The 18,031-nt window shown below is 38.3% G+C and overlaps 1 protein-coding gene across 1 annotated transcript in view; it reads right to left on the bottom strand.

Annotated features, from left to right (window-relative positions):
* Window positions 1-18,031, bottom strand: part of SEL1L (SEL1L adaptor subunit of SYVN1 ubiquitin ligase) — a 56,952-nt gene that overhangs the window by 18,004 nt on the left and 20,917 nt on the right. The window contains exons 4-12 of the mRNA XM_082617000.1: window positions 15,846-16,013; window positions 14,349-14,454; window positions 13,149-13,311; window positions 10,330-10,383; window positions 10,180-10,239; window positions 7,836-7,917; window positions 7,316-7,470; window positions 3,853-3,909; window positions 1,480-1,548 (exon numbers count right to left, since the gene is read on the bottom strand). Coding sequence (XP_082473126.1) covers window positions 1,480-1,548; window positions 3,853-3,909; window positions 7,316-7,470; window positions 7,836-7,917; window positions 10,180-10,239; window positions 10,330-10,383; window positions 13,149-13,311; window positions 14,349-14,454; window positions 15,846-16,013 — 914 coding nt within the window. The remainder of the gene's footprint in view (window positions 1-1,479; window positions 1,549-3,852; window positions 3,910-7,315; window positions 7,471-7,835; window positions 7,918-10,179; window positions 10,240-10,329; window positions 10,384-13,148; window positions 13,312-14,348; window positions 14,455-15,845; window positions 16,014-18,031) is intronic.

Consider the following 18,031-nt stretch of genomic DNA (forward strand, 5'->3'; position numbering starts at 1 on the left):
GCGCAAATGGTTGAACAATTGCTTGGGATAAGCGATTAAACAAGGAAAAGAAGAGCCGAGCGCAATGTCCACCTTCCTTTCTCCTCTACCACTGCTTTCCCCATGATAAGATGCAGGGTATGTCTTAAATTCAGGAAAAGAAATAACTAAAAGGTTATCTTAAAAGGTTTCAAGCACTGAATGTCTATATAGTACCAGGTATGGGAACTGATAAAAGGGCCAGGAGAAAGGAAAACTGAATGACCAGTAGTACTGTCTTTATCAATGTAAGTATTAAGGAAATAAGTAAAGAAAATCTTTTTATGAGATAAGGAAAATTAGTAAATCAGAGCAAGAATCGAGAGGGCTGAAATGAAAAGTTGTTAAATGCCAACAAAAATAGATAGGCAGTGACTTCCCTGGTGGCAAAGTGGTTAAAAATCCACCTGCCAATGCAGGGGACACGGGTTCGAGCCCTGGTCCGGAAAGATCCCACATGCCGTGGAGCAACTAAGCCCATGCGCCACAACTACTGAGCCTGTGCTCTAGAGCCCGTGAGCCACAACTACTGAAGCCCACGTGCCTAGAGCCCATGCTCCACAACAAGAGAAGCCACCGCAATGAGAAGCCCGCGCACCACAAGGAACAGTAGCCCCCGCTCGCCACAACTAGAGAAAGCCCGTGTGCAGCAACAAAGACCCAACACAGCCGAAAATAAATAAATAAACAAACAAATAAATAAATAAATGGGGAAAAAATAAAAAAAAAGATAGGCAATACCAGTTTCTATGCTGTAATAGGAAGTCTAAATGTAAAGTTCTCAGGTCCCAAATGACTAGCTGTGGCAAATACTGGTTAGATCTTCTCTTTGTAAAAGCTTTTGAGATATAGTCTATCTGAGCCTCCTAACCTTAAGACTTGGCTATAGATGAAAATATCCATTGGTTTATAATGTGTTAATTTTCAAAATAATGAAAAAAGGAAGTTTTGAGGTTATGCCATGACATATGGAATCTATTCATTAAGTCTCTAGACTTAAAGGTTCCCTTGCTTGAGAAGAGAACTGCATTGAGAGGTGGGTGATGGCTATCATATTTAAAGACAATTACAAGGTCTGCAGACACATTTCAACACACTCTAAATGTCTCTTATTCAGCATGAAAGTAAACAGGTAATTATGACAGACTTAGCAAAAAACTGCACAGCATAAAGAATAAATCCCTTATTACTGTGTATAATACACAAAAAGTAGGGGTGCAGACAGTGATAGTTAACTTCGATGGAGAATTAACATACTGACAAGCAAATGCTATGTTACCTTTAAGTTACTTAAGAAAATGCCTCAGAATAGCACTTATCTTAAGACAAGATATAATATGCTTGTATCGGAAATTTTATTTCCAGCTTATATTTGGTAAATTGTAGATGATGAATACAATACGTGCTTACTATGTGAACACCTCTTGCTATTACAGAAAATGTTCACAGGATGTACAGTACCTTTCCCAAGAAGGCCATGGCATGAGAATTGCCAGCATTAGCTGCTAAATTGAAGTAGTCAAATGCTCTCTGTGAGAAAGGAATTTATGAAAATTATTAGTTGTTAATAGAACCTGCCCTTGGCTTTTAACCAAAATAATTACCTCAGGAACATTTTAAAAAATCTGTTATACTGCAGTACCTCAGTTTAAGTAAAAGGCAACATGTCTCCTGGTTGTCTGAGGTACCCACCCCACTTCCCTCTCATATCCAATCCATCACTAAGTCCTATTTCTTTCACCACCAAATACTGATACATCTTGAATCCATCTACTATCCTCCATTCCCATAATTCTAGTGTAAGCTGCATTATCTCTCAGCAGAACATCTGGAACGCTCCACTCCCTGATCTTTCCGCTTTTATTTATTCTTGGGGTCATCCAAAGCGACTGTTCTTAAATCTCAACATGCCTTCCAGCCCCTTGAAGTGCTGCAGGGAATACACTGACGTGACCAGACACTGTTTATCTCAGTACTGTTTCACCTTGCTCCCTGCACTCTGGGTACACCAGCCATGTTCCTTCCTGCCTCAGGACCTATACACATGATGTTCTTTTTGGGCTGGAATGATCTTACCTCCAAGGTTCAACTTAAATGTCATCCACGTCTCTTCAGAGACAAGTGCCACCTCCCCCTCATTAACCTATCATTGGACTCATTAATTCTCCTTTGTAACAATAATCACAATTTATTACATATTCGTTGGTGTGATCATTTAAACATTACCTAATGCTTCTATTAAACTTGAAGCTCTGTAAAGGTAAGGACCAAGGGTAAGGTCCAGCATTGTATCCTGAATGCCTTGCAGTGAATGGGACAGGTGGTACTCAAATATTGGTTGAATTCATGCAGTTATATATTGGGAACTCCTTTTCTTCTGTGACAATTTATCACTGTGTAATTGTTTCACAGGTAGGCAGCATACACCACCAAGAATGTCCCAAAACTTGTTGTGTAATGCTATGTAGCAAATTCTTAACCAGAATTCTGTTCTCTCACCTGACATTTTAACTAACCAGCTCATCTGATGCTTCACTGGCCTAATGACATGTAATTTTAATGACCTAAAGACACTTAAAGTTGTCAAAATGCTGTTTGAATAATAATTTTAAAAAGCATCAATATTTGGTATAGTTTTAGCGATAAATGTATTCTGTTACAAACTAATTCTTAAAGTTGATACAATATAGTGCTTGAAATAACCTTAATTAGAATACTTAACTGGTGTGGTAGAAAAACAGTTTTATTAGTTTGAAGAACATTTATTGAGAACTTAATATTATACATGCTAGGCACTGCCAGGTGCTGGGAATGAAGTGGCAAACAAGGCAGACACAGTTCATGCTGTTTTGGACCTTATATTCTAGCAGGGGAAACAATTACATAATTAACTAATTTATAATGGACAAAGGCCACAGGGAATACAGATTTTCAGAAGTCATAACTGTGGTCCATGGCCTAGTCTTGGAGTGGGGTTGTGGTCAGTGGAGACATTCAGGGGAAGAGATCCTGGAACTGAGTTCTGGAGAATGAGTAGGATTCTTATGTGAAGAAAGGAGGTGGGATGATAATAATATTCACTCTAGTCAGAGGGACTGGCCTTCCAGAAGTCCTGAGACAGGGAGGTTCTTAATATTTTCAAAGACCTGAGAAAAGGTCCGTGTGCCTGTGACTCAGAAAGCAAGGGGCTGGTGAGGTAAATAGGGACTGGTACAAGGCCTTGGAGGTCATGTTAAAGGTTTTGGTTTCCAAGCTACTAGAAATCACAGACCACTCAAGAAGAGTTTTAAGCAATGGAACTGCACGATCAGATGCACAGTTTACAAAGACAGGCTATTGCTTAGGAAATGCAGGCGGGCAGTTATCCACACAAGTGATAGGTATATTGATGGCAGATGAGCAATACACAGGACAAAAAGCAGACCAAAGTTGGTGAGTGGATATGGATCTGACTACTATAGTTGTACACTCCTAATTTCTCACAAACTCAACACTGAATTTTCCTCAGTTCTAGGAAATATTTTCCAATAGGAGTTTTTAAAGACATACTTCTATCACAACACCTATAGAAAACCAAGACATTGTTTATGCATTTTCGGCCGTATTGAGAACTAGGTTTTGGAATTAATAAAACCTTTCCCATTGCTACGAGGTATGATCACATTTTTGTTCCTCAGTTTCCTCAGGGGTTAGATCTTGAAAGCTCATTTGTGATGTTACCAACATCCATTAATCACAAAGCTTGATATCGTCACTGACTTAGCAAGAAATATATCTGGAGCATCATTTCTTGCTACAATATGAAATGTAAAGCCCTAAGAACAGGCAGGTTACCTGATGGTTTTGTTCTACTCCACGGCCTCCGTGCAGATGCAGCTGTCCCAGACCAACCTGAAAATGAACAAAAAGGAGGCAAGAGTAAATGGCAGCACCTGCCTCTGACATGTAATGAAATTAGACCAACAAGAAACCATTTGGTCACAAAAAGGTTTCTGTTCATAACACAGAAAATTAAACATTTAGTCTTAATTCCCTAAGATATTACTCTAATTTACATTTTTTTTGTTTGTTTTAAAGACTCTTTTGATGTGGACAATTTTTAAAGTCTTTATTGAATTTGTTACAATATCGCTTGTTTTATGTTTCGTTTTTTTGGCTGAGAAGCATGTGGGATCTTAGCTCCCCGACCAGGGACTGAACCCACACCCCTTGCACTGGAAGGCGAAGTCTTAACCACTGGACCGCCAGGGAAGTCCATATCCTACATTTAAAAAAAAACTAAAAATGTCTGCTTTTAGTTGCAAAGTATCCTGAAATAGAGGTGAAATAAAGGCATTTCCACATAAGCTAAAGAAAAGTTCAAATCTTTTGAACTAAAGAGTATTCTTTAAGAAGAGGGAAAATTATCCTGGGAAGCTTGGAGATGCAGTAAGAAATACAGAACAAGAGAAAGGTAAATTTGTGAGTAAATCTAAATTGGATGGACTATATAAAAGAATAGTATCTTGTGGGGTTCAAAAACATATAGGATTAAAACACAGACAAACTCAAACCAAAAGAGGGTAAGAAAGGAGAGAAAAAGGAACTTGGAAAAGCAAAATAAAAGTGAGGTAGAAAACTGAAACTCAAATATATCACTAATTACTCTACTTAAAAGACTGAATGGGGCTTCCCTGGTGGCGCAGTGGTTGAGAGTCCGCCTGCCGATGCAGGGGACACGGGTTCGTGCCCCCGTCTGGGAAGATCCCGCATGCCGCGGAGTGGCTGGGTCCGTGGGCCATGGCCGCTGGGCCTGCGCGTCCGGAGCCTGTGCTCCGCAACGGGAGAGGCCACAGCAGTGAGAGGCCCGCGTACCGCAAAAAAAAAAAAAAAAAAAAAGACTGAATGGATTAAGAAAAATAAACAAATAGTCATATGATGCTTGCAAGAGACATACGTTAAACATTAGAAGGTTGAAAGTACAAGATAGAAAAGATATTCCGGGTAAATACTAACCAAAAAAAAGTAGTGTAGCTATGCCAGTATCAGGCAAAATACAACTAAAGTAAAAAAATATTTCTGGAGATAAAAGAGGTCATTTCATGATACAAAAGTTAGCTCAACAGAAAGATAACAATATTATGTTATGCATTCAACATGGCTTAAAATATATAAACCAAAACTGATGAAACTAAAAAGAGAAAGAGACAAATCCACAATCAGAGTGGAAAAATTCAGCAATATTGCCTCAGCATTTGATGGAAGAAGCAGCCAAATTCAGTAGGGATTCAAAAGATTTGAACAGTAGGATTAAGAAACACGACAATTGACACATATCAAACACTACACTCAACGACTGTAGAAATTCACATTCTCTTTAGTGCACAGAATATTTGCCCAAACTGACCAAGATGGGGCATCAAGCAAGTTGCAAGAACTCTCAAACAACTGAAGTCATACAGAGCATATTCTGACTACAGTAGATTAAGCCAGATATCAACAACAAAAAAGGTAATCAGAAAATTCCCATGTACAGTTGTCCCTTGGCATCCATGGGGGACTGGTTCCAGGAACCCCACAGATACCAAAATCTGCAGACGCCAAGTCCCTTATATAAAATGGCATAGTATGTGCATGTAACCCATGTACAACGTCCCGTACACTTTAAATCATTTCTAGATTACTTATAATACTTAATGTAGATGCTATGTAAATAGTTGTAAATACAATGTAAATATTATGTAAATAGCTGCCAGTGTGTGACAAAGTTTGCTTTTTGGAACTTTCTGAAAAAAAAAATTTGTTTTAAAATTTTTTGGTCCACAGTTAGTTGAATCTTTGGATGCAGAACCTGCTGTTACAAAGGGCTGACTGTATGTGGAAACTAAGCAATTCATTTCTAAATTACACACGGGTCAAAAGAAATCACAATAAAAATTAGAGCTAAATATAATGAAAATATGATAGTGGGAGAATGTATTATACTAGCTATCAAATTCTATAAAGCTATAAAAATTTGAGACAGTATTTGCACAAGACATGTACAAGAAAATGCAGAGCATTATTTGTAACAGCCCAAATCTGGGAAGAATAAAATGGATGAACTGTGGTAGTTTCATACAATGAAATACTATATAGCAATGCAAATGAATGAATTACAGCTATGTGAAAACACATGGATTGATTTCACAAAAACATAATGCTGAGTAAAAGAAGTTGATACCAAAAAAATGCTATATGATTTATTTTTACATAAGACTCCTTCAAAAACAGGCCAAACCAATCTATGGTGTTAGACGCCAGCTCAGTGGTTACCCACGGGCAAGAGGGAAGAAGAGTTCCAAAGAGGGGCTTCTAGGGTCCTAGTTACACCACAAAAGAGGTTCCCTTGCTGATAATTCATTGAGCTGTACTTCAGTTTTGTGTACTTTTCTGTATTCATGTCATAACTCAGTAAGTAAAAAAAAAGAAAATGATATACTGTACCACACACTTTTTTCTTTAACTTGAGATTTTCATTTAATACACTGAAATCAGCTTTCTACATTAAGCAGTATTCTACATAATATTTAATGACCACATAGAATTCCATTATATTGGAGTGTCATATTTGAGCCAATTCCCTACTGTTAAGCATTTAGAGTGTTTTGAATTTTAACTGGTGTCATATAAAAGAAAGATGTGTAATCAGAAGAGACAACTTTATTTTAATTTCCATGAGCTAAGATATGGCTTAAGTTTTTTCTTTATTTTTAAAAATATTCCCTTCTGTTAGTCTGAAAATTAACTGTTCTTAAAATGGACAGCGAAGTTCTCCTTTTTAATATCATCAAAACAACCCATGAAACTGCATATTATACATGATACTTTGATGTACTGAATATATCATACAGTTTACATTAAACAAGCCTACTTCTGTCCTTGACCTTGAGAAAATTATAGTCTAAGGAAAGGAAACATGGATAGCTCTGAAGAAATTCTGAATTCCAAATGTGCCAGAGACTTTTTGTCTGGGGGGGGGGTGACAGTTTCCATCCTGGGTGACCCCCAGAAGAGCCTTCATCACCACCGCAACGCCGCTCCATTTAAGCAGCAGTTTCCAACAGGGGTGCACAGCGGAGTCACCCCGGCCAGCTTTCACGGAACCATCAATATGCCTGGGCCACATCCCAGGTGAGTCCAAACAGAAGGTCGTGAGAGTGTGGTAATCATGTAGCTAATAATAGCTCCGTGAAAATGTTATAGATATAAGTGCTTGCCCCCAGAGGCTGTCACATACAAGGCAGTAAGATCTCGCGGGAGATGTTTAAACACGTACCTGTGCTTGCACATCACCTTTTTCAGCTAAGAACTGGTAATACTGAATCAAATCTTCTTCAAGCATTCCACTGTTCATTCCTGGGTTTTCCACCTCGTCAGGCAGCCGTATTCTCTGTACTACTGAGCCTCCCGTCAGTGAGATATCACTAGCAACTGAAATGTGGACAAAGTAATGATGGGGATGAAAGTCAGAGGGACTGTCCCACAGAGGGAAGTACAATTGCAGCTGCCAAATGCTGACAGACACTATGTTGAAGGAAACTGTTTCCATAGTGGTCTATAGAGTACAAAATAGTAATCTAAATTCAGGGTTTTCTTTTTCCCCACATAATATTAAGAAGTGGAACCCAAAGCAAATTTTTGAAAAGTACTTCTTAATCAACTAGTGTAAAGATGATTCTACTTGAGAGAAACAGTCACAGTATTTCAAGTAGTACAATGAAAATAGATGTATTTAAAATTAATTGTTTGGATTTTTTGGGGGGTTTGGTAAGGGGGAAAGGCAAAAAGGTAGATACCATGATTAGCAACAAGACGATAATGAGTCAGTGCAGATTCACAGCTCTGGAGGACCCCAATGCCAGCCCAGTATCGGTAACCCTGTAATACAACTTCAGGTGAGAAGAAGGCAGTTTCACATGCTTCAGTGGCATTCTTGTGGGAACAAATAAAGCTAACTATAAGCAGAATGTAATTTTGCTGTCCTTCGATCCAAGTACTTGGCTACATCATTTATCCTGAGTTTTACGTTGAGGTAACTTACTCAGCAACTTCAACAACCAGGCTAAGAACTAGGAAATAAATAATAAAGTTCCGAGAGCAATCAAAATAGATGTGATCAACTTTATGTATGCAGTGTGCCCGTTTACCTATAAGAGAAAATTGCTTGGGCTCTTGCTTAGAACAGATTTCAATTTTACTTCAGATACAATTTTAACAAAAACAGGTTAATCTTCCAAAGTAGCTCTTAAAGAAGGAACAAATTAGTGAAATAGGGAAGACAAGAGACTACTAAAACAGGCACAGTAATACCAGCAATAAATGACTTCAGAATAAGGGGGAAGATAGTTAATTATAAAGAGCAGAAGACAGAGCTCTCTGGAGCCATTTAGCACAGACTCAAATAGCTTTACCAATTTTAACAATCCTTAGGGAATGACTGTATAATAACATGTATAATATATTTTTTAATTTTTTTTAAAAAATAAATGTATTTATTTTTGGCTGCGTTGGGTCTTCATTGCTGTGCACAGGCTTTCCTCTAGTTGTGAAGAGTGGGGGCTATTCTTTGTTGCAGCGCACGGGCTTCTCATTGAGGTGGCTTCTCTTGTTGTGCAGCACGGGTTCTAGGTGCGTGGGCTTCAGTAGTTGTGGCTTGCGGGCTCTAGAGCGCAGGCTCAGTAGTTGTGGTGCAAGGGCTTAGTTGCTCCGCGGCACGTGGGATCTTCCCAGACCAGGGCTCGAACCCGTGTCCCCTGCATTGGCAGGTGGATTCTTAACCACTGCACCACCAAGGAAGACCCATAACATGTATAATATTCATACTTAATGTTCTTGTTTTGTAGCCACCATTTAAGGAGACTGATAAGTAGTTTAAAAAGATTTGTGTCAAATGTATCTAATATTTCTTGAAAATTCATCTAAAAATAACTTTCCAATTACTGTTTGAGGAATAAACGTTCCTGGAGATTAAACAAACAAGTGAAAAAGACTTCAAAGTTAGTAAGGAGTGTTTCAGAAACCTAGAGCAACGCCCTTGTTTTTCACTTACTGAAACTCCTTCAGCAGTTTACCTCTGTAACAGGACTAAGCCCAAGCTCTCTGGTGTGACGTACAGCTGTTTACATGATCCCTGTCTACCTGTCCTGTTGACAGACTACCTGGCATTCTATTTTCCAACGTTTTAGTTGCTCCTTTCTTCAGAAGTATCTCCTTCCAATGCCAGTATGGGTGAGGTGCCTTTTAGGTGATTCCCTGACATTCTCATGCTGTATTGTAACGACCTCCTTACTCATGTCTCCCTTTCTACATTAAAAGCTTGTTGTGCGATGGTATTATATCCTACTGATATTTGGAATTCTAAGGACAAGTATTCAGTAAATATTTTTGGAATACACATAGGGAAAATTATCCAGGATCTACCCAACTGGCCAGAAAACTACATTTTCCTTCTTTGTTAAGTTTCATAATCCCATCAATGACCAGGCCTATAGCCCCCTCCAGATTTTGGACTGGTTTCTCTGCTTTCGATCTCATTTCTGCTCAATCTATTCTTTACATTCCTGCAAGAACTTACATATTCATTTGGAACACAGTAATATGGGTCAGAGGTCATGTGGACTCACCCAAAGTCAATTTATAAAGTAGAAGGCAGATTAAACACCTCAGCAAAAAAGAACGTGGTGGAAAGATTCTATATTTTAACACTAAGCCGTTTAAGTGATCAACACTATCAGGTAATACATAAGAGATACTCTGTAATGAACTTTATAGGACACTGGTTATTTGTATACTTAGCCCTTCATCTATTTAAATGTAAAATCTGTCATAACCCAATCTAAAAAATGATTCTGACAAACAATTCCAACTTATAGAAAATTGAGAAAGAACCATTTATCAGATTTCTATTTTAAGGGAAATCAGCCAAACTAATCATTTTAAAGACAAACTGTGGACTCTACCAATTTTCATCCACACGTACATTCAATTGCTGTATCCATTAACAAGAAGCTGAAGGACATTCAATTGAATATTGGGTCTTAATGAATATAAGTAAATTTCAATCATGAAATCTAGAAAAGTTGTGGCCACTTGTAAACCAACTATTCAATGTTATTAGCCTTCCATTTAAGTCTTACTTACCAAAACCATGTGGGCTATCAGGTTGCCCCCAAGAGCTCCGAAAGTATAATAAACAAGGGCCTGTGAAAGAACAAAAGACGCTTAACTCAACATAGTTACATATTTACCCAATTCAAATTGTAATATACAATAAAATTTTAATAATATTACCTTTGCCTGACTTGAATTAACACCAAGTCCAGAAGCATAGAGAAAGCCAAGAGCCTGAAACAAAATGATAAAAGGCAGACAGTTTTATGAACCATGAAAAGATGCAAGAATCTTTAAATGCTAAAAGATTTGAACAGTTGCAAATAAGCACAACTGTGGAATTAAAAAGCCTCAGAAATGCATTCAAGGTTTTACAAATTACATAATGAAATATAACTTTAAGCAACTAAAAAAGCTTAGCTTGAAGATTAAAGACAACTTAATAAAACATCAACTAGAAAACCGAAGCTGAACACATTTAAATATGACTTTTACTTGATTCTTGATGAACAGCTATTATGAAAACAAAATGTCTCCTGTATCATTACATCAACATATTATCTATGTGAAGGGTGATACACAATGATAGTGGGTAAGAGATTACTAAATAAGCTATCGCAGGAATAAAAAGAGGCAGCAAGGGGCTAAGTTGAAGGGGTCAAGGGAGAAAGGTCACTTTACAACACTGGAGCATACACAGTTTTCTTAAAAAAACCCAACCAGCCAACCAATGTATTGGTAAGGTTCTACCCTCTGCCCTCTGAGGATCATCCCTGATGACATGAAAGCATAGGCTAAAGTTGTAAACGCAGGTGCTATTCTCATCAAAAGCCACAAGCTCTTCTACATTTCCCAGCCTCCCTTGAAGTTAGGTAGGGCCACTGCCTGGGACGTGACCAGAGGGGATGCAAGCCATTTTCAGACCTGGCCCTTAAAAACATCCCAGAGAATCCTCCAGTCCTCCCTTCTCCCTTCATGATGGCTTGGAAGCCCCGTGTTCCAGATGGTATATAGCTATATGACAGAAGCAGCCCCTGACCCTAAGTCACCATATGAAGAGTAACTCAGGCAGGAGAGCTGCATGGGACCTGGCATAAACAAGAATTAACTCCTTGCTGTGTGAAGCCACTGTGATTTTGGTGCTTTGCTTCATCAGCTAGAATTAATTATGGTGGAGAGAGTGCTTTGCAGTGTGTAAAGCACTGTGGCATTGTAAGGTTCTATTATTAGAGGGAAAAGATGCTTTAAAAGTAAAACCATTCCTCAGAACAGAATGTGTCTGAAGATAAAGAATGTATGTGTGAATTTTACATAACCTGATTTATGTAAAAAGGGAAAAAAAGCTTTGAAAACAAAGGGGAGCAATTAAGATATAACCTGTTTATAAACCAAAACCAAGACTACATAAGAGTTGCATACTGATCAGGTTATCAGTCCTGTGGAAAACAATGGTCCAAATGCCTTTACTGGTTACATAGTCTGAAAACAGACTTCCTCTGTGACTGGAAATTTTGTTTTATCTTTAAGCAAATCCCGCACCATTGATAAATCTTTATTATTGAAGACCTTTTTTCTTTTAAGTGGGCAAAACACCTTTATAAGTAGGACACAAAACCCAGAAACCATAAAAGATGAATAAATTCAACTAAAGTTGCTTATTTTACATGAAAAAACTTATACACAAAATTAAAAGACAATATAAAGAATACAGATAAACAGCCAGATGCAGAGGTACAAAGGGCGAGGTCCGTAAGAGTCCTGAGTGCAGGAGCTTCTGTCCCCATGGAGTTGGAGTGTACCACCTCCTGCCACGTGGATGTATTCACCAACCTGGAGGCTCTCCAAACCCCAGAGTTGAGGGATTTGTATGGAGGCTTCTTCACATAGGTATAATTGATTAGTAACTCAATCCCCAGCCCCTTTCCCTTCCCTCTATTGAGGGCATTTTAAATAAATGTGGTGACCCCTAAACCCAGGCATCAATCCTACCATTACTAGTGGGGCGTCAAGCAGATATTATGTATCAACTGGCTCAAAGGGCAATATGGAATCGGAACATCCGCTACACAGTAGCCTAACTAAGAACATTTTACTTGAGTTCATCAGCCTTTAGCTGTGTCATTCAGTTTTAGGAAACATAGATGATGAAGAAACAAACTAAAGGACACTATGAAGAAACAAGTAGACAAACTGAGGCAGAACATTCTGTAGAAAAACTGGCCCTATCTCTAACACAGAAAAAAAAAAAAAAAAAGGTGCGGGCTATGCTAGAAGTAGCAACCAAATATAAGTATAGTCCTGGACCAAATACTGATTTGGACAAAACAGATATAAAGAAAATGTTTTGGCTCAACACCGTACGAATATGGTATGGGTGTTATATGATGTAAAAGTTTACTGGAAGTGGAAGGGCTAAAGGCTATTGATTGAAAAGAGCAAGTTATGGAACAGCAGGCGATGACATTTTATTTTAATAAAGAATTTACATGAAGAGAAAGGTCTAGAAGGGTATGCATGGACTAACATATTACCAGTGCCTATGTCTGGGAGGTACATATGTGATGTTTATTTTCTTAGCTTTTTTAGTTTGTATTTCTAGTTTCCTTATAAAGGACATGTACTGCTTCTGTAACAAAATATTTTTTTACAAAAATACCAAGATTAACAGGAGCTGGAGCACCTGACCTTAGGGAAAAAAAATACAACGGTGAGTAATTTCAGATAAAAAACAATTACCTTCGTTTAATTCTCTGAAGATTTAAGTTGGAAAGCTACAAATATAATTTTGGCAAGATGCAATTGCAAAACTGCCTTAAGTGACTATAAATGTTCTCAAACTAAGGAAAAAGACTGTCCAAGAAGACTGGGAAAATGATCTGTCACAAAATTAATATTTACAGTATTACTTGTTAAAGGAAGTCAGGGCAACGAAGAGTACCACGCTGTTAAAATAAACCAGTGCTGTATGCGGAGAGATCCTCCACGGAAAGTATACTTACAGTTTGTCCCTTGGGAGAACCTTCCTCAGTCAGTTTCTCAAACATCTCTTTAGCTGCCTGGATATTCTGTGTCAGGTAATCACCAAACAAAAGAGCGTAGGACACTCTCTCCAGGGCCTTGGTATGGTTCATGCTTGCTGCCTTTTGAAGATACCTATATGCTCTTTAAACATAAGTAATGAAAAAACAAATTAGCAATATTTTGGAGCTGACATTTTTTTCAAGATCTCCTAAAATGCAGCTTAACTTCCTTATTCTATAGAATCCCTCTGATATTTTATTTTTACTAAAGTAGTGTTACTTACAAAACTTACTTTTGTTTTTACATAAGGTACCAGTTCTGTTATTGCAATATCTTGGAATTCTAATTACACTCATAGTAATCCTAAAAAATTCGATTAAAAAAGTTAACTAGGGCTTCCCTGGTGGCGCAGTGGTTGAGAGTCCGCCTGCCGATGCAGGGGACACGGGTTCGTGCCCTGGTCTGGGAAGATCCCACATGCCGCGGAGCGGCTGGGCCCGTGAGCCATGGCCACTGGGCCTGCGCGTCCGGAGCCTGTGCTCCGCAATGGGAGAGGCCACAACAGTGAGAGGCCCGCGTACCACACACACACACACACACACACACACACACACAAAGTTAACTAGATTTGCAATGTGAGAACTGTAATAATATGGTGTCCGGTAAATAATCTAATGAATGATAACCACCACAACTGTCTTCTTTGCACAGACTATAACAAAAATCAGCTGAAATTAAAGGGACATAAAATGTTACAGGACAATCACCTGTTTTATGTTCTTTCATTCCTAAATTCTAGACTTTGCAAGAAAATTACAAAGCGAAACGAAAAAAATCAGAAAACACCCGACAACAATTCCTTTTGTTTGTTTTATGTCACTTTGAATTCTGGATATTGTATGTATTCCTGGCTCTGAGAAATTACTATAACTTAATCAAATATTGCCATTTGCTCACTGTTCATTCTTGTGACTGGTATTTAGGACCTTTTTACCCCAACAAGCTAAAATCTGATAAAAGTAATGCCCCTAATGTTCATATATCATATTGAGTTTTCTTGTAATGCAACTTAAGAAATCCTTTGTCTCTGGCAGTATATTAAATTTAAAAAGTACTTATCCATTTATCTCAGTAATGGCCTATCACAGGGTAAGAATGGAGTTGGCCGTGCTACCTACTCTCTTTTCTGGCTTTTCTTATTGCTTCCATTGAGGATTTTCATCCCAGTCTGGTACATCATTTCCGCTTCCTGCATTTGCCGTCTTTTGGCAGCCTCTTCTTCAGCTAAAAATAAAATTTACATTTTGCATTTACATGGATAATTCTGCACTAATTATTTATCAAACATCAGTATGTATTCTTTCTTTTGGGTGGTCATGCAAACACAATCCATGATCTTTCACCATTTCCAAGTCTGACTCTAAAGACACATGGTTTTCAGCATGGCCTTTATCTGACAAAAGATAAGACTTAGAAAAAAAAAAAACCTCATTGAAATCACTTTCTTTCAGAGAAAGCAATATCGACCTGCTTTTGGAGGGTACTTTTCTGCTAGTAATTCTAACTTTTTATATAATTCAACTAAAATTTCAGTAGGAGCTTATGATTATATATGCCAAGGTCAGCTAAAATCAGGACAGTAAAAAAAACAGAAAAATACTGTTGTAGTCAAAGAACACTTCAGTCTCACCTGAAATGCTGTATATTTTACAAGGAGAAAGTACTTGATTAATTACATAACAAAAATTAGTAAAAAAATTGATTTTTATTAACTACAGATCCTGATTTAATGTTCAAGTTCTCTACTTTTTTTCCTATGCACTAATACAACCCTGAAAATCACAGAATTATTGCAGATTTCTCAAAAATTATTTTGTTACTGTAATATAGCATTTAACAGAAATACAGAACTCACCAAGAGACATTTGAGTATTTCATGAGGACTAATATTTACAGAAACAGAAGTGAGCTGTTCTTGCAATATAAAAACAAAATCTGATGTGTTAATCTGGAGTACTTAATCATACTGGCCTACATCCAAAGACGGACTGTATGACATATCTAGGAAAGCCTAAATAGTCTATCAGAGCCATTATTCTGAAAATGTCATTTGGTATCAAATGAGGTATATTCAAGGTTTTCTGTTGTTTTTTATTAGTTATAAAGTTTTTCCCCAAAACACAGCTTGCTTGCATTTAGAAGTCAGTCCCTTCGTACTGACATGAACACTTAGGACAGTTAAATATACTATATTTGTCAAATGTTAACTTAGCACAGTGCATTTTGCTCAAGTATTTAGGAAAGGTATGATCTATCTTTCTTTTAACCACTATTAATTAACCTTCACCAGAATGTTCTATTTCCTTTATTACCAAACAATGTTTCATTATTAATTAATTTAGCAGCCTGCCTGAGAGTTTCAGAACAACCCGTGCACACCAATGGAAAACCGCCTCTAAATAAGTCACAAGTGTGATAAGCCGCCTGAGTGACGGTCTGGAAATAAGTACACTGCACGCTTCCTGCGCTGACGTCCAGGCTTTAAGGCAACAACCGCGTCATCGACGTTGACCATTTCTCACAAAGGTGGAAAAAGGACGGCTACAAAAAGGCCTTTAAACTGTTGCCTGAGACACAAAACAATGTGGATGTGCCGCCTACTGAGCAATACTTACTTTCACAAAAGCCCCACTTTTCATCTGCCTTGTAGTCATAGGTTGTAGCACACCACAGTCTGCCATCTTCCCTCCCATCTGAGGTACACTCATCATATTCCTTATCCAGGAACAGAAAAGGGAAGTGACAGGGCTCCCCGTGAGCTGTGCCTTCAATGGCAGTCAAAGCTGGAAAGAAAAAAAAAAAAAATCTAAACATGAACAGCACCTCTGGTATTCATGGATTTAACACTGTCAATTTCAACTATGAGAATCCAAAGACACAGATACATGATTTGTAATGGGGAACATAAAAGACCCAGCACTGATTTTGCTCAGGGACGACGTGAAGGTGAGTCAACTTAGTGAGCATGGCTAGCTGACTACCCAGCTCTATATCTAGGTTAGAATTTTGGGAGGTCTTGAGATAATAACCTTAGAATATCAAAAGTCTACTGAAAACAGCTGCCCAACCAGTGAGCAAAAAATAAGGCAAATGCAACTAAATCAATTCCACTGCTCAGCACAACTCTCCTTTTTTTCCTATCTGAATGCTGTAAGTCAATTTCTTCAATAATATAAAGTTACACAGGGAAAATGCTCCCCCAGGCAAAGTTAATCACTCACATACTCCTCTGTGATCCCCCAGCATTTTATTAGAGTACTGATCACACTCACTGAGCTTCTTTCTTTACCATACTCTAGCTCCCACTAGACTTTGAGCTTGTTAAGGGTAAAAACCATATCTCTAATTTGTTCTGTAAGTTCTTTCCACGTATCTCCTAGGTGCTGGGAATTATGCCAGGTGCTGGAAATGAGGTGGAGCAGAGGTCTCTGCTACATGGAACTTACTGCCTAGCAAGGAAGAGAGACATTAAACAAAAGTATGATTGATGTTATGGAAAGGAAAGTTCCCCATCAGGAACTGCAGTTTACACTGAACCTCACGGATGTCTAGGAAGAGGTGGTGGATGAAATGCTTTGGGGTGGGGTAGGGGGACAAGCGTTGTAGACAAAGGGAAAAGTATGTGTTAAGAATCAAATGAAAGACAGCATGGCATATTAGAGAAAATAAAGTTCATTATCTCAGAACACGTAGTGTGAGTGTCAAAGTGGACAAGAGAAGAAGCTAAAGAAGCACGAAGAAGCCAGACTAGGGAGGTCCTGACAAGTCTTACTAACTCAATTTGGATTTTATCCTGACAACAATGGAAACTCAAGAGTTTAAAGTAGGAGTGACATGCGCATACTTATACTTTACTTAGAGAGGGGACAATGGAATGCCAGGCTGGATGCAAGGTGACCGGTTTAAAGATTGTGACAGTGGTCTAATCGAGAGGTAATGGTAGCCTGAAGAGGACAATGAAATGAAAAAAGTGGATGAACTCAAGTGATGCTAAGGAAGGAGATATGGTACTACTTACTGACTAGATGTGCAGATGAGAGGAGAGAGGAATCAAGGCTCCCAGGTATTAGGCTTCAGGAAGTGAGTAGGTGGTTGTCCTTACTAAGATAGAGAACACTAAAGGAGGAGTAGGTTACTGGGTAGGGATGAAATGGATCAGGAGAGAGACAAGTTAAGCTTTGCTCCTGCTACATTCAAGGTAGCTAACAAAAAACAAAACAAGTGAAATGTCTTAGACATCTTTTCAGCTGTAGCCAAAAAGAAACTTCTCCAGTTTACAGATGTATTTGAAGCCAAGAGTATGCATAAGAATGCCAATTACGAGGTATATGAGAATACCAAAGGGCCGGGCCTGAGCCTAGGCTCCAACCATACGGTAAGTACGAGTACATATATGCCAACGTTCATTGGTTGCTTTTACATGGAGAATTTAATTAGGCAGCAGAGCTTAGTAAGTAACAGTATAGGTTCCGGAGTCAGAACACCTGACTCAAACCCTACTGACTATTAGCTGTGAACTTTGAGTAAGTTATTTAATCTCTCTCCTTACCCATAAAATTATTTGGAGATAACCTCCTTATCTACAAATAGGGATAACAGTCCTTGCTGCACAGAGTTACTCACAAAGATGCACTGAAATAATACATGTAAGGGACTCATCATGGTGCCTGCCCCGTAAGGTGGTAAGAGTCTAGGAGATGGCGATTGCTATTTTATTCCTGGCACTTCTGCTCTGACAGGCTAGAAAATGTATGCTCTTTCTTTCCTGTGTAAAGAAGAATACATTCTAAGACTAATTTGA

The sequence above is a fragment of the Mesoplodon mirus genome (assembly GCF_964341445.2).
Source record: "Mesoplodon mirus genome assembly, chromosome: 4".
Classification (NCBI taxonomy): Eukaryota; Metazoa; Chordata; class Mammalia; order Artiodactyla; family Ziphiidae; genus Mesoplodon; species Mesoplodon mirus.